Genomic DNA, 24,557 nt, shown 5'->3' on the forward strand with positions numbered 1-24,557 from the left:
TACCCAAGGAGACCATTCGCGCTCTGGAAGGCATGCAATTCAGCGGTGAGTGCAAGAAAGCCTGACTCACCAAATGGCAGTGGTCATCAGAGTATTCCACATCTGAACGCCAGAGAAAGAGGGAGAGAAAACAGTCCATTAAAAAAAAAACCACGGGCTAATTGGCCTTCTCATAAAAAGCCCCACTTGTGCTATAAACCGTGGAGGTTACGTGAGCCCTTCACAGCTACATTTCCCCCGCTGCTGCATTCTAAGAACAGTGTAAAGATGGGATGGGCTAGGTACTGGAATGGGCGGCAGGTTCCCTGTCGCTGGAGGTGGTAAAACAGAGGCCAAATGATCTGTTGCTGGAGATGGGTGGGAAGGAGAGACCTAGTTCCTTCCCTAATGGAAATGACATTCTAGCCAATGAGACATCAATTACTTATTACACAAGTAATTACTTAATTACAATTATGGTGAGGATGATGAAGAAGAAAATGCTAAGAAAGTCTTAACAAGAGACCAAATCTAGTCTGGGAGTTTTCTTTGAGGAAGGAATGTTTAGGCTGAATGTAAATGAACAGGCCCTTCAAAAGGCCTCAATCTTTGAAGCCTAAAACGCAGCTCTTTCACTTTTTTCAACAGAACATCCTCTTTATGCCAGCGTGATAGCTGCTCTCTGCCAGATAGAAGGTGGGGGCTCCCCAAAGAAGTGTCCTAAGGCCTACCAAATTATCCCATCTATATAACCAGGAGCCCTGCACGCCCGGCTTGCACTGACCAGGTGCTGGGACTCACCCTGCTCCTTCTAAAGGTGGAACCAGGAAGCCCTATATCCGGCTGTGTGAGAGGGATTTTAAATCCCCAGGTCCTGTTCCAGGTTTGCCTCCAGAGAAATTATATCCCAGTTAGGACGGTCAGTTCTCAGCCCTCAGAATGTTCTGGGCCTCCTCTCACACACTTCTCCCGCCCTGAGGCTGTCAGGGAGCTAGAGATGTCTCTGGAAACGGACCTACTGACACCATAAAAGCTCTGTCATTGGTTTCTCCACTTTCTGGGAATTTCACACATGTTAATCACAGGAGACTTGGGTTTCTAAGTGGATTATCTTGTTTATTCAGCACTGGTGGGGCTGTGTGATTATCTGCAATCTTCCCTTCCCGTTTGCCAGGGATCTCCTCGGTCAGCCCCATCCTACAACAGAGCTGGAAAAAAGCTGTGAGGCTCAGGGCTGCCAAGACAGCAACTTCCCCAGTGCTGGGCAGTCTGGGCCAACCATTTACAGTTTCCTTTCCTCTTTCTTGCCACAGCTCACATTCTTAGGACTAGAAACACATCAAAATGGCTTTTCTCAGCTTTCAGGGAATTACACAGCAACAACTCAATCTCACCTTCCTGACAATTCATGTGAGAGGCAAAAAGCAATAGCTCATAAAGACGGGCGAGAACAAAGGTTAACAATATTAGGTTGGTTACCTGAAGTAAAATTTGCTATCTTCTTAAAGACTTTTATAGTGGATCCATTTGATATCTGAAACCAAAGATAAAAAATACATGAGTTTTCAAAATTTAATGTATTTCTCAACTTCACCCAGGAATTAGATGGCTGGATGGATTTTACACACTCTCACTTATTAAATCAAATATTTAATAAGAATTACTAGGTTCTGGGCACTGTGCTAGAGGCTGGGACCATAAAGACAAGCAGGACACTGTCTCTGCCCTCGAGGCACTTGTGGTCCTGTGAAGGAAGCAGATGAGGCCGTGAGTACAGTGAGGGCCATCCTCAGAAGGTAGAGGCCAGGACCGTGTGGGAACAGGAGTGAGGAGGGTCAGCCTAGGAAGACCAAGGCCTACGCCATGTTAGGACACTCCCCAGCCTCTCAGAGGTCAAAGGAAGCCCGGGCTAGTTTCATTCTTGTGTACTTCATCCCCTCCAAATTAACACATTGAAATCCTTCTTAATCCCATTGTGATGGTATTAGGAGGCAGGCAGGGCCTTTGGGAGATGATTAGGTCAGAATGGGAGCTCTCCTGATGGGAACAGTGCCCATATAAGGAGAGAGCCAGAGCTTGCAGGTTCTCTTGGCTTTTTATCATGCAAGGGGAATAAGGAGGTGGCACTCTGCAAACCAGAAGAGAGTCTTCACCAGACGCCAAATTACAAGTACTTTGCCCTGATCTTGGACTTGCAGCCTCTCGAACTCAGAGAAATAAATGTTTGTGGTTTAAATGAGCCAGTCAATAGTGTTCTGGTACAGTAGCCATAACTGACTAAGCCACTGGTCTACTGAGGAATGAAGAAATGCTGAGAAAGGTTTTCAACACTTGTGGTATATAAAGCCAGCATCTACCCTGGGGCACAGCATTTTCACCTCTAGGGCTACACTCAGTAGAAATCAAAATCAGTACAAGTCCTAAGAGCAAACTAGTTGTAATTGCCCCATACTGGAAACATCCAGAATATCCATCAGCATTAGAATGAATAACTTGGGGCATATTTATTCAACAGATTATAAAACAATGAAAATGAGCAAACGACTGTTACACGCCACAAGGGTGACTCTTACAATCCTAATGTTCAGCAAAAGAAGCCTGACACATGCTGAATTATTCCATTTACACAAAGCTAACAAAACCCCAAGAGATCAAAAACATTATTTCTACGTCAGAAATTGAGAGAAGAGAAGTGATCAGGAAGGTGGGGAAGGAGGCGTCCATCTCCTGACCCGGGCAGTAGTTACAGGATGTGTGCACTTGGTGATCATTCCTCCTGTAGCACATGATTTACTCTCCTTTCAGTCTGAGCATTCTTTTTTTTTTTTTTGAGACAGAGTCTCATTATGTCACCCTCAGTAGAGTACCGTGGCATCACAGCTTACAGCAACCTCCAACTCTTGGGTTTAAGTGATTCTCTTGCCTCAGCCTGATAAGTAGCTGGGACTACAGGTGCCTGCCACAACGCTTGGCTATTTTTTGTTGCACTTGTCATTGTTGTTTAGCAGGCCTGGGCCAGGTTTGAACCCGTCAGCCTCGGTGTACGTGGCTGGCACGCTACTCACTGAGCTACGGAAGCTAAGCCTGTTTGAGCATTTTAATCTGCAAATCCCAAATCTGAAATGCTTCAAAACCCTTCAAAACCCAGTAAACTATGATTACTGACATGATGCTACAAGTGGAAAATTCTATACTGGTGACCACATGTATTTGGGTCACTGTCAAAACTTTATTTTATGTGCAAAATTAAAAATATTGCATAAAATTACCTTCAGGTTATATGTGTAAGGTATACATGGAACATAAATGAACTTTTTTTTTTTTTAGAGTCTCACTCTGTTGCCTTGGGTGGAGTGCCATGGTGTCATAGCTTACAGCAACCTCAAAACTCTTGAGCTCAGGTGATCCTCTTGCCTCGACCTCTGGAGTAGCTGGGACTATAGGCATCTGCCACCACACCTGGCTAATTTTTTTTTATATTTATTTATTGTATTATTATTATTATTATTATTATTTTTGCAGTTTTTGGCCAGGGCTGGGTTTGAACCCACCACCTCCGGCATATGGGGCCGGCACCCTACCCCTTTGAGCCACAGGCGCCACCCCACACCTGGCTAATTTTTAGAGGCAGGGTCTCACTCTTGCTCAGGCTGATCTCAAATGCTTGAGCTCAAGCAATCTACCCGCCTCAGTCTCCCAGAGTGCTAGGATAATAGGCATGAGATCCTGGCCTCATAAATGAATTTTTTTTTAACATAAATGAATTTTGTGTTTAAACTTGGGTGTCCTCCCCAACATATCTCATTATATATGTGCAAATATTCCAAAATCCAAAATGTGAAACACTTCTGGTCCCACACATTTTTGGAAAGGCATACTCAACCTGCAATATTTTTTAAAAATTTGTAAAATCATAAAAATTGCATGTATGTTTGAATAAACATTTTGAAATTTAAGTATAACATACAGAAGAGTGCTTCACATTTGCCGATATGGAGTGTACAGCTATTACTATACATTAGTCCATTATATAAATATACAAAATAGCCATACAATAGGAAGAAAGAATTACTAATACGTGCATAGAAGAACTTCAAAAAGGTTAAGTGAAAGAAGCCAGCCACAAAAGACGACATGTTATACAAACCCATTTATATGAAATGTCAGGAAAAGGCAAATTTACACAGATTAGATTGTATAGTACTCGTTGCCTAAAGCAGGAAACAAGGAGCGACTGATAATGAGTACAAGGATTCAAAGGTGATGAAAAGTTTCTAAAATTAGATTGTGGCAAGGGTCACACAATTCTATCACTAGACCCCAAACCACTGAATTGTACATTTTATTTTTTGATTTTTATTTTTTTTGTAGAGACAGAGTCTCACTTTACTGCCCTCAGTAGAGTGCCGTGGTGTCACACGGCTCACAGAAACCTCCAGCTCTTGGGCTTACGCGATTCTCCTGCCTCAGCCTCCCGAGCAGCTGGGACTACAGGCGCCCGCCACAACACCCAGCTATTTTTTGGTTGCAGTTTGGCCAGGGCCGGGTTTGAACCCGCCACCCTCGGTATATGGGGCCGGCGCCCTACTCACTGAGCCACAGGCGCCGCCCTGAATTGTACATTTTAAACAGGTGGGCTTTATGGTATACAAATCATCTCTCAACAGAGCTGTTAAAAATTGTCATAGATTTTAAATGTATGCCTTCTACAAATAAACACTGACTAGCCAATGCAATGCCTCTGTGTATGCAGAGTCTCTTTTGGAGTTAAAAGTCAAGAGTGCTCATCTGAGGCCTTTTGGGAATAGGAAACCCAGGTCCGGATCCTGCAGTGCGGGTGGGAGGGGGCACCTGCTGGGCCCTGGCCAATAAGCAGATGAAGTGCTCTTCAGGCAGTGGGGCACACAGGTGCTAAGATGCAGCGGGCAGGCCAGGCTCCTGGCAACGGAGGGCCTGGTCTACAAAATTACTAGACAAAGGAGGCTGGTCAGAGATCCACAAACCCCCGGGGTCTCCATTCTGAACTTGTGGCTACAGCAGTGATTTTCAACCAGTGTGCTTGACAGGATCTTAGGTACACCAGGGAAGTTTTTAACGGTCATTAATTATTTTCAAAAGAAGTTCAAACCATAGTAAGTATATTCTTTTTTTTTAATCTTTCTTTTTTTTTTATCAACATAATTTAAGTGTGCCAGGGAAGTTTAACTACAGGTTCAAGTGTGCCCTGAGATTTAAAAACGGTTGAAAAACACTGGACTAGATAGAGGATTAAACCTGTCATTTCTGATCCTTATTAGCTAAGTGATTTTGCCTTCCACTCTAAAGCTTTAAGGCTGTTCTGAATTCCAGTATTAATTTGGACAGGGTCTTCTCTAGTTTGGAAAACTGTAGAAACCTAGAATTTCTCTTCCGGCCTGCTGTACACTGGTTATCAGAATGTACATATGAGCCTGCCTAGGAAGCACCAAAAGATTAAAACCCAATCTCTCCTTCAGGTCGCACTGGAAGGAAGAACATAGCAAGCGGCCAGCCCTCAAGTGGCCTTCAAACACAGCTATCTAGCCAACTGTGTCCAGCCAACCACTAAGTGTAGGCCAGAGGCCTCCAACTGCTGGTGTTGGTGACATCTAGGAGAGGAAGGGTGGCTGGGGCCATCAGGCCTCTGCAAAGGTCTCCAGGGAGGATTCTTAACTGTTCTTGAGCTCTTCTGCTCTGCCATTATTACCTAACATCCTCTCTTTCCCCCCTGGAACCATTCTTTGTTTTCTGGCTGATTTTCCGCTTCTCCTCCATATTTGATGCAATTAAAGTAAATGCTCTGTGCAGGCACCCCCTTAGCAATACTCAGACACCGAGTTTATGAGAAGGTTTGAACATAGCTACAAAATTCCTCCCCATGAAGGGCTAGATGTGCTCCTTTTCTAAGCCAATAAATATCTTTTTATAAAAGGAAGCTGGTGATTCATTCTGGGTAATTGTCAAAGAATGAATCCCAAATGGATCCCGTGGAGTGTTGAGCCAATAGTCTGCTACTGTCAGACGCTTTGTTTTGCCAAAAGTGAGCACACTTACTCTATAATCACAAACACCACGGATGGGCCTTCCGATAAGCAGCACTGCCAAAAGTTCAAATGTCTTTTCAAGAGCTGGCACGGACTCACTGCTGGCGCTGTGCTCAGGCATTAAGATAGCACAGACGCTGCTTGTACCAAGGAAATTTTACTCTGAAATTATCTCCTGAGAGCAAGTATAAAAGCACTTTATTAAGATGAGGTGTGCATGTGTGTGCATGTGTGTGTGTGTGTGTGTAGGAGTGTATATGTGTTCAAGTGTATTTCTAACTTTCACAGCTGTTCTGGGCAAGAACATTTCCCCCAGGTGACATCTTAACACTATTATAAAGACAGAAAAATAGTTTATTTACAGATGTTTGTGTAGAGGAAAAGGTTTTTGTTTTCCACACATCAGTGGGTGCCGAGATAAGGACAGAAATACCTTTTTGAAAAGTGCCAGGGAATCCAAAGTGTTAAAAAGATGATGCTGGGTGGCGCCTGTGGCTCAAGGGGTAGGGCGCCGGTCCCATATGCCGGAGGTGGCGGGTTCAAACCCAGCCCCGGCCAAAAACCACAAAAAAAAAAAAAAAGATGATGCTGTTTGTTCCATCTGAGGAGCTCCTAATGCTTTTCTAAGAGTGACTCATTAATCATCCCCTACTCCTCTGAGGCAAGGAGAGCATCCTCTGGGCCCCTATTTTAGGGATGAAAACCAAATTAAATCAAAGAGATTCATGTCACTGGATAGATCTATGGCAGGAATGTTTCTCCAGCCCAGAGCAGAACTGGTGCGCATGGCAACTTCAAATTAAATTCCTTCCAGTCTCACCACGTTCCAGGATTTGATGTGACATCAGGCGATTCCCCTCCAACGATGGCCAGCCCGTGTAGCAGGCAGCAGAGATGACTGAAGACTTTCCCCCCATCATCAGAAATAAGAACTGTGAGCACTCAGGGACAAACAGACCCATTTCAACAATTTAAAGTCCTCACATAAACAGGGGCTACAGGAAGCTCTTGCAAGTGAAGGTGAGATTTCTTTATGGTAAGATACTGCCGGTATGTCATAACTTGGAGATAATTCCATCGAAATAGATTTTCTAAAAAATAATAAGGCTGAACTTACATTTAACCTTATGGAAACTGACATTTTTATAAACAAAAACGGTCAACTTTTGGTAATCTCATACGGCTCAACTTAAGAGAAATGCTGGAATTTTAGCTACAAATTGTATGGAAAATTGTGAATATGTTCTGAATATCATGACACTTCTTTATTTAAAGAAAAAATTCTGAGAATACAATAATCAGAATGGATCACCACATGGAAACCTTTCCTAGTATCTCTCACTCCTAGAAGTGCCTTTTCTGCTAAAATGATATTATGTGAAAACAGAATGCTGTTTCACTAGCCTTGTCCCCGCAGCCACCCTCCAAGGTTGTCTTCTCCCTGAGTTCTTCTCACTGATGCCCCAAGGCTGGAAACAGATGAAAAAGAAATCTTTTTGCTCAGGGCCTGAGGGATAACTTGCTCAGTCCTTCCACAAAGGGGGCTCAGGGCTCACCAGAGCCTTAGGAAGGGCTCTCAGAAGATTCTCAGCAGGGGCCTCAAACCCAGGGCAGGGCTTTGGGGATTCTTGAAACTACAGCAAATGCCCTTAGGGCTCCCGCTTAGTCTTGTTTACTTGAAATTAACTCCCTCTGAGGACTATTAGAAATAACCCTGAACTTGTCTTTCTTCCTAAGGGAGTCAGGCCTCCAACAGTGTGTGACACTGGGAGCCCCAGGGCTCAGGGTGATGTGGATGGGCTAAAGCTTGGTTGCCTGGGAGAGGCCTCCTTTCTGATGAAGATAACTGTCACCTTCATGGACAGCTGACCATAAAGAAGGTGAAAGGAGGATGTAGACGCAGGGAAGCATTTTGATAATCTCACAGACACGAGGTTCATCACAAGATTTGAAAATTACCCTTTTTAATTTTGACACCAGAGAATCTAACTACCAGGATTTCTCATAGATCGGGCCGGCTCTGAGCAAGGTTACCCCTTGGACCCTGAGCACAGCTGCGGTCTCTATCGTGGTTCTTTTTTCATCTGCTTTCAGCCTTGGGGTTTCAGTGAGAGGAACTGTGCAACCTTAGCTGAGTTTCTTAGCCCCGATGGTTCTCAGAATAGGGAAGAAGTGATAGTATTCACCTCGTGGAGTCATGAGGAAAACCAAAGGAGTTGCTATTGGTGAAAGCCCCTGAACTGGGCCCAGCTCACAAGCAGCACCTCATGCGTGTTGATAAACGAGTCTCTACATCCACACTGCAAGAGACCTTCAGAGACAGTCCAACCCCCTTATTAATATATTTTAGTGTCACAGATGACACACCTGACCAGAAGGACTGCTGCCCTTTCCCAGCAGATCCTGTGGGATGTTCCTAGGACCTTTAAAGGTCTTTTGAATAACAAATTTGGTGTTAGTGACCACTTCTGCATTAGCACACATCTGTTACAAGCAACGCTTTCCAAGCAACATAGCGGTTAAACCTTTTCTGCCTCTCAAAACTCTGCAGGTCAAAACAAGAGGTGTGATCTGCAGAGAAAATTTCCTGTACACTCAACACCATGCCACAGCTGTAACATGGCCCAGCAAAAGGTCACAGGGGTGCAGGTGAGAGGAAGAAAGCCTAGACCCCAGAGGGACCATCTGCTGCAGTCACATGCTAACACATAGACTCCTGATGGTGTGGGCTCCAGAGCATACGCACTGTCCCCTTCATAGTAAATGCACACACAGCAACAGCCAGTTAAGGAAGTGCTCAGGGAGGTTTAATTATAGGGGAGAAACACTCCTCTGGCTTAATGCGTTTGTAAAGACAGCAGCACGCTCAACCCCTTGTCTGCACAGGACAGAGAGGCTGGAGCAGAAATCCGCCCTCCTCTACATATATTTGATAGAAAATGGGGCTAATGAAGGCACCTGCCTCAGAGGGTGGTTGTGCACAGTGACGCAGCTAATGAGTGTGTGCAGTGCTGGGCACTGGCTGCCGATGTCACCATCATGGAAGGCAATGGCCACAATGCCAGGTTTGGCAAGGATGCCAGCCAAGGATGCCAGCAATAGGTGACAACGGGGCAGTGCTGGCAGCGTGCAAAGCTGGGGCCTGCATCTAATCTGTGAGATGCTGTATTTTTGCTGTGCCCTCACATCCCCTCTAGAAACCTGTTCTTCAAATAAACAGAGTAAGTCCTCCAGAGACCAGCTACCCTCTCTCTGCCCTCAGGACAGACCAAGGCGAGAAGAAAAGGCTCACACTCCAGCAGCAGGGACTTTGTTTAGATAGGAGGAGGAACTGGCCGTCACTACACATTAACTTTAAAATCCAACTAATTTAGACTAATTGGAGGGAGGTGAGTCTGATTCACTTAAAACTCTGAGTTAGGCCCTATTTTTAAATGAAATATTTTTTTGCTTTCAAGCACATACAGTGACTCAAACTAGGGCACTTTAGTAAATGAATAAGAGTGATAATTAGCATCTTGCCTCTTTGGAGGGAAAAGCTAGGGCTCCAGGAGAAAATTTTTCTTTAAACGAAATGGCAAAAGCAAACTTCGGCTCAGCCCTGTCAAATTACTCCAAATTTTGAATCTGCGGAGGCGCTGGCTCCTACATCAAGGGTAGATTTAGGTAGCTGAGGGTGGGGCTGGATGCTTTTCTCCCAGTGGTCTTTAAAAAAAGGGGCTTTGAAATGGTCCAGGCCTAGAGAGCACCGCCCCCAATGACCTCCCTGGCTTCCTTCAAGCTCTCTGCGTTTATTTGCCTTACAGCTTAGCTTTTTAAAATAAGGAGAATCCTTTAAGCCCTCATGTCCTAGTGGTGTCATTTATTACCACCGTGCGGCAACACCGGGGTATGAGGCCAATAAATCATTTGGACGGGAAGTGACTACAGGCCGGATTAATTTCATTATCATCCTTAAGCAGATAGGTGTCTAGCACGGCCGATGTCTCCAGTGAAGAGTGATGCTCTATCTTTCCTGACAGGCCGTTCCCTTGCCTTGCAGACAGCTGTGGTGGTTCTTCGTTTTCTCGGCTGGACTGCCTTGTCCTGCCTTGCCCTATCAATGGCAGTGACTAACCACATCCCCTTCCCTTGGGGCCTACGCCACGATGCCCCATGGTGGCTGAGGGGTGCTGAGAAGGGGGGAAGGCACAGCCGAGTGAGGCGGACATCCTAGCCAACAGCACCAACGCAGGCCTGTGACGGTGCCAAGACAAGCTTGCCACCTAGATGTGGGGACAGAAGGGGATGCCTGCACTTCAAATTGATGTGGTGATAAGCCACTACTGGAGCACTTCCACCCCAAAGGTGGCACCCCGACTCTGACCTCCTTCCATCCATTACACCCCCTCGGAGTAGTTTCTCCAAGTGCAGCCCACCAACACCCCAGATTCCTGAGCCCAGGAGTACGTGCTTTTAGAAAGTTACCTAACAATTGCAATCAGTGTAACCTGGCTTATTGTACCCTCAATGAATCCCCAACAATAAAAAAAAAAAAAAAGAAAGTTCCCTGGGGATTATACAAACTCCAGAAGCTAAGGATAACAACAGCTCTTGGCAAGATGATTCCAAGGTTAGAAAGTCTGAGCTCCAAACAATTCTCTTGCCTTTGCCTCCTGAGTAGCTGGGACTACAGGCGCTTGCCACAACTCCTGGCTAGTTTTTCTATTTTTAGAAGGGACGGGGTCTTGCTCTTGCTCTCTGTCTCAAACTCCTGAGCTCAGGCGATCCATTTGCCTTGGCCTCGGCCTCCTAGGGTCCTAGCCTTACAGGCATGAGCCCCCTCGCCCGGCCCTCCTGGCAGAGTCCTAAGTCCTTCCTGGTGCAGACCTGTCTCCCTGGGCCTTTCCAGCTGTGGGAGTCAGGAGGGGCATCCTCCCTCAGGGTCCCGGCTTCTTCAGCTCTGGAAAAGTATCCATATACCTGCACCTGCCCAGCCAGCCCTGAGTGCCACCGCTGAGCCCTCCCTGCTGCAGCATCAATCCCGTCCGCACAGCTTGTGGTGTCCGCTCCGGAGCGATGCTGAATCCACTCACACATCTCCATCTTTGGAGTGGCTGTGTCGGGTTTAGACAGCACCAATCCTCACCTGAAGTCCTTCAGCAGCTTCTGAGGGGCTCCCTGTGTCCAGGGGTGCACTCCTCATTTCTGTGCACCAGGCACAGCCACGGTCATTGTCTGAAATACAAACCTCCCCTGCTGACAGCCCTCCAACGGCTCCTCCTAATTTTCTGGTAACATCCAAACTCTGGAAGAGGGTGACCAGGCCCTGCAAGGCTTGTGTCACCCCCTTCTTGCCACCCCCCTCTTCTCTGCAAGAGGCCGCAGCACGTGCTGGCTCAGCCATGGACCCCACAGCCAACTCTCTGGATCTGGACCTGGCTCTGCGGCTGACTAGCTGTTACTAAATCTCCCTGAGCCTTCGTGTACCCATCCAGAAAGGGGGGTTAATAACAGTACCTACCTCATAGGGCTGCTATAGGACAGAAGGAGCCAAAATACAAGGAAATGCTAAAAATAGCACCTGGCCACAGAATGAGTGCTCCACTTTCACTCCACTCCCCACCACCTCTGCCCCTGGTTTGCTCCGGTTCTGGCCAATCTACAAGCCATTCTGTTGAAGGATGTGCCCTTTCTCCCTTCCCTGCTGATGTCCTGGCCCCCTATCCCAGCCTGACCCAGTCCTCTTCATTCTTTAGAACCCAGTCAGTCAGCGATCACCTCCTCCAGGAAGCCTTCCCAGATGCTCCAAACTACAGCACTATGTCACCATGAAGTGTTGCCTCTTTCCTCATCCCTTCCTCCCTCTTTCCACCCCTCCCAGGGTTGTAGGCTTTGTGACGATGGGACCTGGTCTCTGTTCCATTCTCTGCAGCCTCAGCTCTTAGCACAGAGAGGATCTTCAAAGATCATCTGGATAATACTGCTGAGCGCATGAATCCCAGTCACCAGGCGGGTTCAGGAACCTGCCCTGCCTCCTGTCCTGTTACGTGCAGGCTTCTCAGGCACTGGGTCTCTGAGAAGTGGTGTGTGCATCTCACCGACCTCAGCATTCAACCCACATGTGGGTCAAGGGGCCAAAGGAAGTATCGTTGAGAACAAACAGGAAATTTAGAACTTCTTCAGAAAACAGGACTCTACACACCAGGTTCTGAGGTCTGGTATGAACATAGAGGACGGAGGGGAGGCTTTGAGCTTCCAGGGGGTTTGTGCAGCACCAACACACTTGACCCCCAGTGCAAGCTAAAGAACAACTCTTCTCTGGGAACAACCAGGTTCCCAAAGAGGCTGACCAGGCCCAGCAGGGCCTGCGTCGCCTCTTCTTGCCAGCCCCCTCTTCTCTGCAACAGGCTGGCTTCTCCACAGGGCCTGTGAAGCCCCTGAAGGCAGAGCTCATGACCTAAAATTCAGGTGATATGAAAATCACAGCCTTCTGAGAGGGGAACAGTGACAGGCACGCCACGGCTCCTCTGAACAAGCAACCAGAGAAAACGGAAACAAGCAATCTGCGAATTATTACAGAAAACGGCTTTGAGTCCCTGCTCAAGAGGATTTCCTTTGTCCTGGAAATTATCTAGTAAGGATTGGGGCTGCGGGAGGAGGCCCTGGGGCCAGGCCCTGCTCTTACCTCATAGTGGCCAATGGTGTTCAACTTGGTTATTCCATCTTCCAGGATCACGGAGGAACTGTCGATGTCCAGAAGTTCTTTTTGTCGTGTGCCCACTTGCAGCTCTGGGGGAAGAGGGGTGGGGGTGAGTTTTGTTTTGTTTCTAGAATCACAATGAGAAATTTTAAATGCTACCCTGTTAGCTTTCACAAGTGTTATTATAAACAAATAAAACTTGAATGAAATGGTGAATCTTGTGTTTTAAGGTGTAGAGACAGCAGGCTGGTGGCCTTGTTTAGGGACCTGATTTTTTTTTAAGAGACACGATCTTGCTCTGTTGCCCAGGCTGGAGTGCAGCCACACGACCACAGCTCACTGCAGCCTCGACCTCCTAGTCTGGGACAACAGGCCGGGCACCTGGCCAGGGCTCTGATGTTTAAAATCACTTTTCCTTGAGGCTTTTACTCTAAGCTTTTACGAAGGCTAAGCCTGGAAGTGAAGTCAGTGAAGTCAGATCATGGATCCTCTGAGGGACTATGCTCTTCAAAAGCTTCTAGAAGCAAATCTGTGTCCTCACCCACATGTGTGCACATGTTCACAAGCAGAGCTAAACATGAATGATCTTTTGTGGGTTCCTGTTGGGGAGCGGGGAGTACTGGGTGCTAACGTACCACAGGGTGCTAACTCTCTGGCCAATTGCCAACTTGTGCCTGGGGTGAGAATGTGGGCCCCAAATGTGTAGGTTATTTATTTTTGGAACCTACAGTGTTTTATTAATTACTGGGTTTTGTTTTTGTTTTGGGACAGTCTCACTTTCTTGCTCCCATGGCGTCCCTGCGTTGAGCAACCTCAAACTCTTGGGCTAAAGTGATCCTCTTGCCTCAGCCTCCCAAGTAGCTGGGACTACAGGCACACACCATGATACCTGGCTAGTTTTTCTATTTTGTCTCACTAGCTAGACTCAGTGGCGCCTACCTGTAGTCCCAGCTACTCAGGAAGGCTGAGGCAAGAGGATCGCTTGAGCCCAGGAGTTTGAGGTTGCTGTGAGCTCTGACACCATGACACTCTAGTCTGGGGCAACAGAGTGAGACTCTGTCTCAAAAAAAAAAAAAAAAAAAAAAAAAAAATTTTTTTTTTTGGATATCTTATTTCTCTTGTCAAAAGAATCAGACTATCTGGTAATGCTGACCCTACAGCTAGCCTGACAACCATCGGCTGAAGCTGACTGGCAGCCACTGCCTTCTTAGAAGGCAAGTCTTTTCCCAGTTAAGTCAGGTCCCACCACTTTCTGCAGCAGACGTCCCTTACTGATGTCTTTTCTGCCCTATCTCATTGTCTGAGTTTGGGAGCCTCTGCTATCAGAGCTCTGAGCAGAGCTGGCCTCTCGTGTTAGATTCAGTACAATTCACAGTTGGTTTCTAAGGCTGTGCCTTAGTTTCCCGACCAGCTTGGAGGTAACTTGGGACATCGACAGGCACGCAGAGGACATGGCTGACCGGCCATGTCTCTCTCTGCTATCAGACCACAACGTGTGGCCACCTGCTTGTCCTGATCCCTGCCTTCCTACTTTAGGAGGCAAGGGATACGTGATTGGCACAAACCCAGGAAAAGGGTGAGGAAGCTACTACTGACTCGTCAGCCAAAGGACGGAGGCTGAGGGGCTGTTCTCCCTGTGACTATCAGGCAGGGTGTGCCCAAGTCCTTTGGAGTCCAAGCTACACATTTGCAAGATGTGTAGTCAGGGCAAGGAAGTTGCCGGTCTAGGGTCAGTTGTGGTTTCCTGGCTGGGGCTGCCACTCTGACCCTGCATCTAACCAAATGAGCTAAAATGGTCTTCACGTCGCCCAGCACTCATCCAATAGAAGGAAGAGAGATCTCAGTGGCCCTGCTGTCTTTGAAGCCAGGTCATGACACTGCTGTACATCCACATGGCCTCACTTAGACATCCCAGGCTTTTCTCAATGGCTTTTAGAGAGAGGTTTGACTGGGAGGGCCGAGTGGGAGGATTTTAACTGCCTACGATTGTACATGGGGGGGTGAACCTTGCCACACTGTCACTGCTTCGATTTTACTCTTTTTTCTTTCCCTTTATCTGCTATAAAATCCCACAACAGTCTCCCAGGAAGGCTGCATGGAGCTCAACTTTAAAATGTTGATGAGCATTTGAGTGCAGTGGAGCTCTGGCAGCTGGCTCACGTGTGTGCTGTCCTTTGCAGCAGGCTAGTGGAGCCCGACGACCAGTTACAGCAGATGCTGCTGTGCCGGCGGAGGACGGAGCATACGCTTAATGCAGGATGCGATTAGCAGAGAGGAAGATGACCTTTCTAGCAGGCTGGAGTTAACACCCAGAGTCTGAGCCACCCACTAATGACACGCTCAGCATCACAACAAACAAATCAAACGCCAACACGAGACCCAACACGCACAGAGGGTTTGGAGTTTACACCTTTCTGTATGTCTGGATGCAAGGCGATTCTGTTTGGTCTTAGGGTTCAGCAATCTCATGAATCTGATTTACAAGCATAATATTTAGAAAATGGCATCTTTGGAAGGATTATGCTTCCCAGAAAGAATCATGATGCTTAGGAGGAAGCAAAGCCGTCTCTCCGCCCCTAGACATGTGTCCTGGGGGAACAAGCCAGCCATTTAAGCTTCACCAAAAAGAAGGATAAAGGAGGGAAGGGAGAGAGGGGATTCTTAGAGGTTGGGACAATTTGCTCCCACGTTGCCTTACCAAGACCAATTTCATTGAGCTGAAGTCCGTAAGGAGAGCCATTTTTGCTTAAGAATGCTTGGAAAATCTTTTCTTTGGCTTGGCCTATGGTATCACAGTCGAGAACATTGACTGAAATATTCCGACAGACATCTGCACTCTCGTTTTCTGGGATTTTTTCAAAGACGATGTTTAATGCCTGCAAGAATATAAACAGGTTTCCGAGTCTATTAGATAATTGCAATCGGAAAGGCATTCATAAAAGACACAAACCTTGGTGAGTCCTACTAACACCTCTCACAGTGCATTAGCAAACACTGGATCGCATTATGCTACTTTCATCTTTTCTCCGTAATTCATTTTTTTTCAGGGATAATGGAAAGGAAAACAGAACGTTAAAACTCTCATTATAGGGCATGCATTGAATAAATAGATCTGAGAGTAAAATATATGTACACATAAATATTCTAAAAACAGTGATTTCTAATTTCATCTTTAAAAAAAGGAAAAATTCTGCAGGAGATGAGGGCTGACTGATTATCTTTTTTATTAGCCGGACCACACAGTCCCAGAAGTGAAGTTCCAGGTGACAGGAAAGGTCATGAGGTCCCTGTATTGATCGTGCTGAAGAGGTCACTTCTTAATATGCAGCATTAATTACAGTAACATCTATCTCCACGCCGCCAGTTTCTGAGCCCTCATTAAAACACTGAGATCCCCACCCGGTATTATTATTCTTGCATCAATTACTTTACATTTCAGCACCATTACTTAACATTTTGTCAGTTAACATTTCCCCAGTGCAACAAAACTTTAGAATTAGACCAGCAGGGAAGTAAGGCCTTCATAAAATCAAAAGAGCTGGGGAATGTTTCAAAATGAGCTTAAAAGTAATTTCGAGTTTACTTTGTCTAAGAACAAATAAAAAGTTTTACCTACTACAGATCCTCAGGGGAGTTGATTCAGGGAAGAGCTAAGGGTATATGGTAAACAGCATAATGTGTGTTTTAGATTCTAAGGCACCTTGGTATGCGGGGACTCAGAGGGACCTGGGTATCGTATAAAATGCACACTTATTGAATGGTTTTGAGCCTGGCTTAGAAGAAACGCAAAATGATCAAGTAATGGGAATGTTAAGAAATGAAAATATAAACAATATGGAAAATGGGGACCCTTCAGATTAATTCAACTTTAAAATGGGTATAAGGATGACACCTGCCTTCCAGTGTTGCTCTGGAGGTTGAGATAATGCCTTCGAAAGCTGAGCACAGGGCCAGGGTGCTGGGAAGGGCTGATGACAGTAACGGTAATAATAACTTGGGATAATTATTACTATTGTTAATATGCGTTCATTTGGAGACAGAGATTTGGCCCAGACTGAACAGCCAGAACATGGACTCCATGCTCAATGTCTCAGTCAGTGGGGAGGAAGCTGTCAGCAAGTGGAGTCAGGCAGGATGTTGGCTTTAAGCCCAATACAAACCAGCTGGGTGACCCATCGGTCCATCGCTAACTAGCTGCATAACCTCTCTCTCTGTATCTCAGTTTCTTATTTGCCAACTGGGAAAAGCAGCGCTGGTCTCCCATGAAAGATGAACTTTGGGAGACTTACCCTGGACCATCCGGAAGGCTCCGGAGGGTCTATCTTCTCTTTAATGCTGAATATCTGGGTACCCCTACATTCATGCTTGAAACCCTGACCCCCAAGGGCATGGTATGTGGGGGAGGGCCTTTTAAAAGAGGGTTCTCCCTTCCCCCCTGCTGAGCTGCCTTGGCCCTTCCACCATATGAGGACACAACAAGAAGGCCCCATCTGTAAGAAACCAAATCTTTGGTTTTTTTTTTTTTTTTTTTGAGACTCTGCCCTGGGTAGAGTACAGTGACATCATGGCTCACAGCAACCTCAAACTCATGAGCTCATGTGATCCTCCTGCTTCAGCCTCCTGTGTAGTTGGGACCACAGGTGCCCTCCACCACACCTGCCTATTTTTTTATTTTCAGTAGACATGGAGCCTTGCTCTTGTTCAGGCTGGTCTCCAACTCCTAAGCTCAAGCAATCCACCCACCTCGGCCTCCCAGTGTGCTAGGATTACAGGTGTGAGCCACTGTGCCCTTGGCCCACCGAATCTTGTTCATGGACATTCCAGCCTCCAGAACTGTGAGAAATGTTCTCCAGTTTATGGTTATTATGTTCTAACAGTCCAAGAGGGCTCAGACACATGCTTTTAATTCTTGCCCCTACCATCTCATTTCTCATTACTAAATGGTAAGCTTTGGTCCAGTTCTAAACAAAAGGTTAAAAGCCTCTGTCAGTAGGATCGGGACTCTGAGGTTAAGCCTGTGACTTCAGTCTGGCCTGTGCAACTTCCCTTCCTGGATGACTTGCTCCCGTGAAGGTGCTCGGTCTGGACCACTGGCCAACTGGGCCAGCCACAGGCTAGGAAAAACCAAAAGGAGAGAAGGCAGGGCCGCTGGGCAGACTGTCTATAAGGAACCAGTGTGGGAACCTGGGTCTGAGTCTCCTCCCTCGCCTCCCTGCCCTAGAGACTTTTTTTTTTTTTTTTTTGGAGACAGAGTCTCACCCTGTCACCTTGGGTAGTGTGATGTGGTGTCATAGCTCACAGCAACCTCAAACCCTTGGGCTAAAGTGATCCTCTTGCCTCAGTCTCCCAAGTAGCTGGGAAAAGGGGTAGCCATCACAATCCCAGCTCTGTTTTTAGTAGAGCTGGGGTCTTGCTCAGGTTGGTCTTGAACTCTTGACCTCAAGCATTACACCTGCCTCAGCCTCCCAGAGTGCTAGGATGACAGGCATGAGCCACTGCACTGGGGCTCTAGGGATGTTTATTGGAGCCACTGGGGCCAGACTCTCTGCCAAATGCATTTCAAGACATACTTCTTTTAATCCTCCCAACGTCCAAGTGAAGGAAGCTATTTTACTACTACCATCCCTGCTCTAGAATAAGGGAACTGGGCCCAAAGCAGCTTGCTCTAGGGGCACAGCTATTATGTGGCAGAGCCAGGAGCTGAGGCCAGATTCATTTCACTGAAGAGCTGGTGCCAAGATCCTCTCAGCTACTTTGTCCCCCTCTCACCACGCTGGCCTTCCCTGCCAATCCAGGTCCCACCTACAGCTGGGAAGCCTCTTGGCCTCCAAGAACCCTGACCTAGACCAGGATGCAAACAGCACCCTAAACTAGATGGCCCCAACCCCCAGAGGGGCAGGGGGCTGAGCACCAGTGCTGGACCTGCCAACCAGTCTGCGTGGGTCTCACCATATTTCTCTACGAGTTGGTTCCCTCGCGGTGGGGAGTAATTGCAGTTACTCTATTCCCAGAGGTCTCCAGAGCTAAAGAGAGATGGCAAGCAGCTTTTAATCAGAGCTCCAGCAATCCCAGCTTGTTTATAGGTATCTGTGAAATACTATTCTGTTACTACCTAAAGGGCACTATTGTCTTTAACAAAAACACCTCTTTATAGGCAATAAATAAAACATAACCAAAACAATAAAAAGAAAACTTAACTGGATGTAAAATCACGTAAATCTGCCACTGCCTCCACAGCTAGATGGGTGGAAAAGAGGTAAAAGTGGCATTTGATAGAGTCCACAGGGAATTCCGAGAGTAAATTCAGACACAAATTGATTTGTGTTCATTTCTTATGCTGCTAAGACTTAGCGCTCAAACAGGCAGTTTCCAAGGTGTCAGCAGAGGGGAGGCTCTCAGTGTCTGCCTCCCAGTGCCCCTGTCCCCACCCCCTCAAAGCACTCAGGGGTCTCTGCTGAGGGATGGAGGTGGGGGGGGCTGGGAAATTGGGGGTGCCGGGCAGGCCTTATCTTTCCTGACATGACATCGCACATGGGGTCTGCCTTGAGCCACCGCCTCCTGTGGGGGGAGATTCCCCAGTTAAAAACACCATCTCTCCAAATCTCTACCTCCTTCAAAGCCCATTTCACTAGAATCTTCTCTGACCCTCTCCTTGGTGCCACAGTCCTTGTTCTCAGATAATTCACACATTTGGGAGATGAAAGCGTCACTGGGAAACAATAGTCAGCTATCAGGTATCACTATCCCCTTTAGGAGGTGTTCAGAGAACTCTGAATAGGAAGGAGAGGAGGGCCCAGGGTCTGAGCACCAGGCCTGCAGTATCAGACCACCTGGACTGTCCGGTTCTCAGCCGTGGAAGTGTGGGCAAGACATCTAACGTGTCTGAGCCTTGGAATTCTCATTGCTGCTATCTCAAGGGAGCAACAGGATCATTAATGACATATAATACTGGCGAATTAAGGAATACTTCATACATACTATATGCCAAGCACTGTTTTAAATGACGTATTAGTAGATACCATTTCAGAAACAACCCTACGGGGTGGGTTCTTTTAATATTCCCATTTTAAAGATGGAGACACTGAGGCACAGAGAGGTTACATAAGTGGCACAAAGTAACCCAGCAAGAAGATGATAGAATTAGTCACTCCAGCTCTGCGTTCTTAAACACTTGGCAATCCTGTCTTTCAAGGCATGGAAATGTTTTGTAAAGTAAGTGAGGCCCAAATCTGTGCAGTGACAAAATATCCAGAAAAGGCTAAATTCCTCTAAAATGTACATTGGTCTCTTTCCCCCAATTCTGCCCTTCTATTAAGAAGAAATTCTCTGGCTCTCCCTATCTCTTTGGCATAAAAGTGTTGGCAACACTAGGGCCCCAGATCTGGGTGGTTGTCCCACTAACAGCCCTCCTCCTTTGCTAACAAAAGCCAGGTATCAGCAGCAGTTGGGCCTGGCCTAGGTTAGGAAAAATGACAGGTGGCAACTCCCATCTCCTTCACCAGGGACTGGGCATGTAATCCATCTCTGGCCAACTCCACATAAAAGGGAAGGGTTTCAACCCCAACAAAAGGGAGAAAAGTTCTTGGAGCTCTGGCAGCCTTCTTGTGACTAGGAGGGCAGGGCCAAGAGGGGTAGCAGATGGTGACCAGTGGATGGCTATCTAACACCACTCAGTGGATGGCCCAGCCTTAGCGCTCCTAACCTCCAAACTTTCTGCTCTGAGATGCAAATTCCACACTCTTCCTATTAAGGCACCATTAGCCCCATTTTCTCTCACTGCTGAATGCATCAAAGTACGAGCAGACTAGTAGGGGAATTGTGGGACGTACACAACACGTTCCAATGCCAGGTAGACTATGAGAGGCATAGATGGAATGTTTTATAGGTTCAGAGAAATCACCTCTGGCTGGGAGGGGAGTTGTTAAAAGGAGAGAAATCAGGGAAGGCTGAGAATTGAGTCTAGAAAGGAGCTATAGCACCTGAGGGAGGCCTACTGGACCATGAAGACACTTGGTTTCCAGCCTCTCATTAGACTGGGGAGCAGCAAGCTTCAATCTTTTCTCAGGCTACCAGGTCAGAATGGCTGAAGAAAGAACCCCACTTTCTTGGTCAGGGGTGGTGGCTCACGCCTGTAATCCCAGCACTCTGGGAGGCTGAGGCAGGTAGATTGCCTGAGCTTAGGAGTTTGAGACCAGCCTGAGCAAAAGCAAGACCCCCCGTCTCTACTAAAAATAAAACAATTATCCAGGCGTTGTGGCAGTGCCTGGAGTCCCAGCTACTCAGGAGGCTGAGGCAAGAGGATCGCTTGAGCCCAGGAAGTTGAGGTTGCTGTGAGCAACACTCTACCTAGGCTGACAGAATGAGCTTCTGTATCAAAGAAAAAGAAAAAAAAGAACCTCACTTTCTTTGGTGAATGGGAGGGGGACCACGCTTGCCTTTCCAAAAGCACCCACTGCCATCAGAGAAGGAAAGCCTGTATTGTTTATTAAAAAAACAGTGAAGAGAACACCGCTCTACATTTCCAGTGATGGCTAGCACTCTCTGAACACTTACCATGTGCTGAGAAGGAATTCGCAATTTTATTTAATCTGCACAACTGCTGTATGAAGTAAGTACTGTTATTAGCTTCATCTAATAGATGAGGAAACTGAGACGGAGTGGTTTAGAAATCTGCCCTAGACCACAGAGTTATCAGAGGTCCTAACCAGGATGTGTCTCTTAACTGCAAGCCAAAAGCCAAAAGCCAGTCAAGGTGACAACCAGAGCTCTGCCTGAGGGTCTGTCAGTACTCTCAGAGGACACAGCTGGGACACAGATACAGGCTCGACCTCCTTCCCCAAATTTGGCATTGAACCCCACAGAACCCACTGAATCCAGAGCACCCTGTGGCTCAGGGGCCACCCACAGATATTTTTATCTAGGTGAAGTTCACCCAGAATAAAGACGACATTCCCAGCCATTGCTCCTGCTGGTGTGGCCAGGGAACTATGCCTTGGCTAATGGCATTAAAGGGATGTGTTATGTGGTAGCCTCTAGGAAACTTCTATAAAAGACAGCTGGTGACACTCTGCCCCCTATCTGCAGCCTTGCTTATGTCCTGCTGGCTGGAATGTGCAAGGAGACGCAGTGAGCAGGCACATAGGCTCTGACAAGGAGCCGCCTCCCAGGCCTGCACTGCCCACCCTATGACGTGTCAGGGAGAGGAATAAGCTGCTCTGTTGCATAAGCCTCAGATTTCTTGGGTCCCTGTTCTGTGCAGATGATTCGCATCCTGATGGATTTGGGAACTATGCCTATTACCATGAATAGAAGGCCTCAGGGAGCAGGCCAGGCTGGAAGGGCCCGTCCTTTTGCAGCATTTCACCATCCAGCCTCTTCAGGGTCACTGTTCACCTTTATCTTTGCTATCTCTTCACATCCATCCAGAGGTGGGATATTGTCTGTTGCAGGTTGTAAATGCCCAGTTACAGAGTTATAAATACGTAATTTTTTTTTTTTTTTGAGACAGAGTCTTATTCCGTTGCCCATAGCTAGAGTGCAGTGACATCAGGCTAGCTCACAGCAACCTCCAACTCCTGGGTTCAAGAGGTCCTCCTGCCTCAGCCTCTCAGGTAGCTGGGACTACAGGCTCCTGCCACAACACTTGGCTAATTTTTCTATTTTTAGTAAAGATGGGGTCTCGCTCTTGCTCAGACTGGTCTCCAACTCCTGAGCTCTAGGGATCCTCCTGCCTTGGCTTCCCAGAATGCTGGGATCACAGGCATGAGCCACCATGCCCGGCCAATACATAACATTTTTTTTTTTTTTTTTTTGTAGAGACAGAGTTTCACTTTATGGTCCTCGGTAGAGTGCCGTGGCCTCACACAGCTCACAGCAACCTCCAACTCCTGGGCTTAAGCGATTCTCTTGCCTCAGCCTCCCAAGTAGCTGGGACTACAGGCGCCTGCCACAACGCCCGGCTATTTTTTGGTTGCAGTTTGGCCGGGGCCGGGTTTGAACCTGCCATCCTCGGTATATGGGGCCGGCGCCTTACCGACTGAGCCACAGGCGCCGCCCAATACACAACATTTTTAATAAGAACATTTGCACACAGGCACTTAAGAAAGGCTTTTCATGATGATGCAGTCAGCTACTCATCTCCCCTGCATCACCTATGATCAATAAATAACCAGCCAAAAAGAATGCGGAGAAGACTTTGCCTGCTTCATAGACCTTCCAAGTGACTAGAAAAACAGCTCCGATAAGAAAACTATTATAAAAAGAATGAGCACCTAATCTGTGCCAGAGGGCTAGACATGTTTCATATATTATTCTCTGACTTCATAATGATGAGGAAACAGGTTCAGAGAAGGTGAATGACTTGCCCAAGGTCATACAGGAAGCTAGCTGGGAAAGTGGCTGAGCCCAGATCCAAACCCAAGAGTCCAGCGGTCCTCAAACTACGGCTCGCGGGCCACATGCGGCGGTGTGATTGTATTTGTTCCCGTTTTGTTTTTTTACTTTCAAAATAAGATATGTGCAGTGTGCACAGGAATTTGTTCTTTTTTTTTTTTTTAACTATAGTCCAGCCCTCCAATGGTCTGAGGGACAGTGAACTGGCCCCCTGTTTAAAAAGTTCGAGGACCCCTGTGACCATCCAGCTCCAAACCCTGCCTCATCTGTGTGGACTACACAGCACAGGGCCACATGGTCACATTCCAATTTTGCCAGTGGTTTCACCCCTCATCCTGCCCCATGATTAGCCATTTCAGGTCTGTAGGAGGCAGAAGAAACTGGGCTGTAGAGGGCTGGGAGGATGAATCAAGGGTAGAGAACAGGCATTTTCCCATGTGGGAGGAAGATCCCACAGCCTCATTTGCTCCTCGGCTAGGAAGGGCAAGGATGCTATGGCATCCTTCCTGAAAGACCTTATAATGCCTGGAAAGTCATTGTAAAAGAATTTATTACAAAGCAGCAACTTTCTCATAAAAGGCCTTGGAACAATAATTGCTTTCATTAAATAAAACCTATAAAATGTTATTTCTGGGCGGCGCCTGTGGCTCAGAGAGTAGGGCACTGGCTCCATATGCCGAGGGTGGCAGGTTCAAACCCAGCCCCGGCCAAACTGCAACAAAAAAATAGCCGGGCGTTGTGGCGGGCGCCTGTAGTCCCAGCTGCTCGGGAGGCTGAGGCAAGAGAATCGCGTAAGCCCAAGAGTTAGAGGTTGCTGTGAGCCGTGTGACGCCACGGCACTCTACCCAAGGGCAGTACAGTGTCTCTACAAAAAAAAAAAATGTATTTCTAATTTTATTTCAAAGCCAAATGAAAGTCAGAAAAAAAGTCTGGTTCTCATATCAAATTGAATTAAAGAGAGAGAGAGGGAAGGAAAAAAAAAAGGAAAATCAGTTCAGAAGTTCAGGCCAGGTGTGGTGGCTTATGCCTGTAATCCTAACACTCTGGGAGGCTGAGCAAGGAGGGTAGATTGCTGGAGCTCAGGATTCGAGACCAGCCAGAGCAAGAGCAAGACCTGTCTCTACTAAAAGTAGAAAAACTAGCCAGGCATAGTGATGGGCATCTGTAGTCCCAGCCACTAGGGAAACTGAGGCAGGAAGATTGCTCAAGCCCAAGACTTTGAGGTTACTGTGAGCTATGATGTCACAGCATTCTATCCAGGGCCAAAGAACGAAAAACTTGGTCTCAAAAAAAATTTTTTTTTTTTGTAAAAGCAGTGTGAGCCCAGAGTTAGAATGCAATCTCAGGGAAGCTGTGAGCCAAGGTTCTTTCCAAGCTGAAGTCAGCAGCCCGGGACATCCTGTTTGGTGTCCCCTCTGAGCTGTGCTTGCCTGGCCCCAATC

At 47.0% G+C, this 24,557-nt stretch overlaps 1 protein-coding gene across 2 annotated transcripts in view; it reads right to left on the bottom strand.

Annotated features, from left to right (window-relative positions):
- The window catches only part of PLXNC1 (plexin C1), a 150,304-nt gene that overhangs the window by 10,944 nt on the left and 114,803 nt on the right, over positions 1 to 24,557 (bottom strand). For both annotated transcript variants that reach the window (XM_053584249.1, XM_053584248.1), the window contains 4 exons: positions 15,422 to 15,599; positions 12,709 to 12,812; positions 1,459 to 1,513; positions 71 to 102 (listed from right to left, as the gene is read on the bottom strand). In XM_053584249.1, the coding sequence (XP_053440224.1) occupies positions 71 to 102; positions 1,459 to 1,513; positions 12,709 to 12,812; positions 15,422 to 15,599 (369 nt within the window). The remainder of the gene's footprint in view (positions 1 to 70; positions 103 to 1,458; positions 1,514 to 12,708; positions 12,813 to 15,421; positions 15,600 to 24,557) is intronic.

Source organism: Nycticebus coucang, chromosome 3, assembly GCF_027406575.1.
Source record: "Nycticebus coucang isolate mNycCou1 chromosome 3, mNycCou1.pri, whole genome shotgun sequence".
Taxonomy (NCBI): Eukaryota; Metazoa; Chordata; class Mammalia; order Primates; family Lorisidae; genus Nycticebus; species Nycticebus coucang.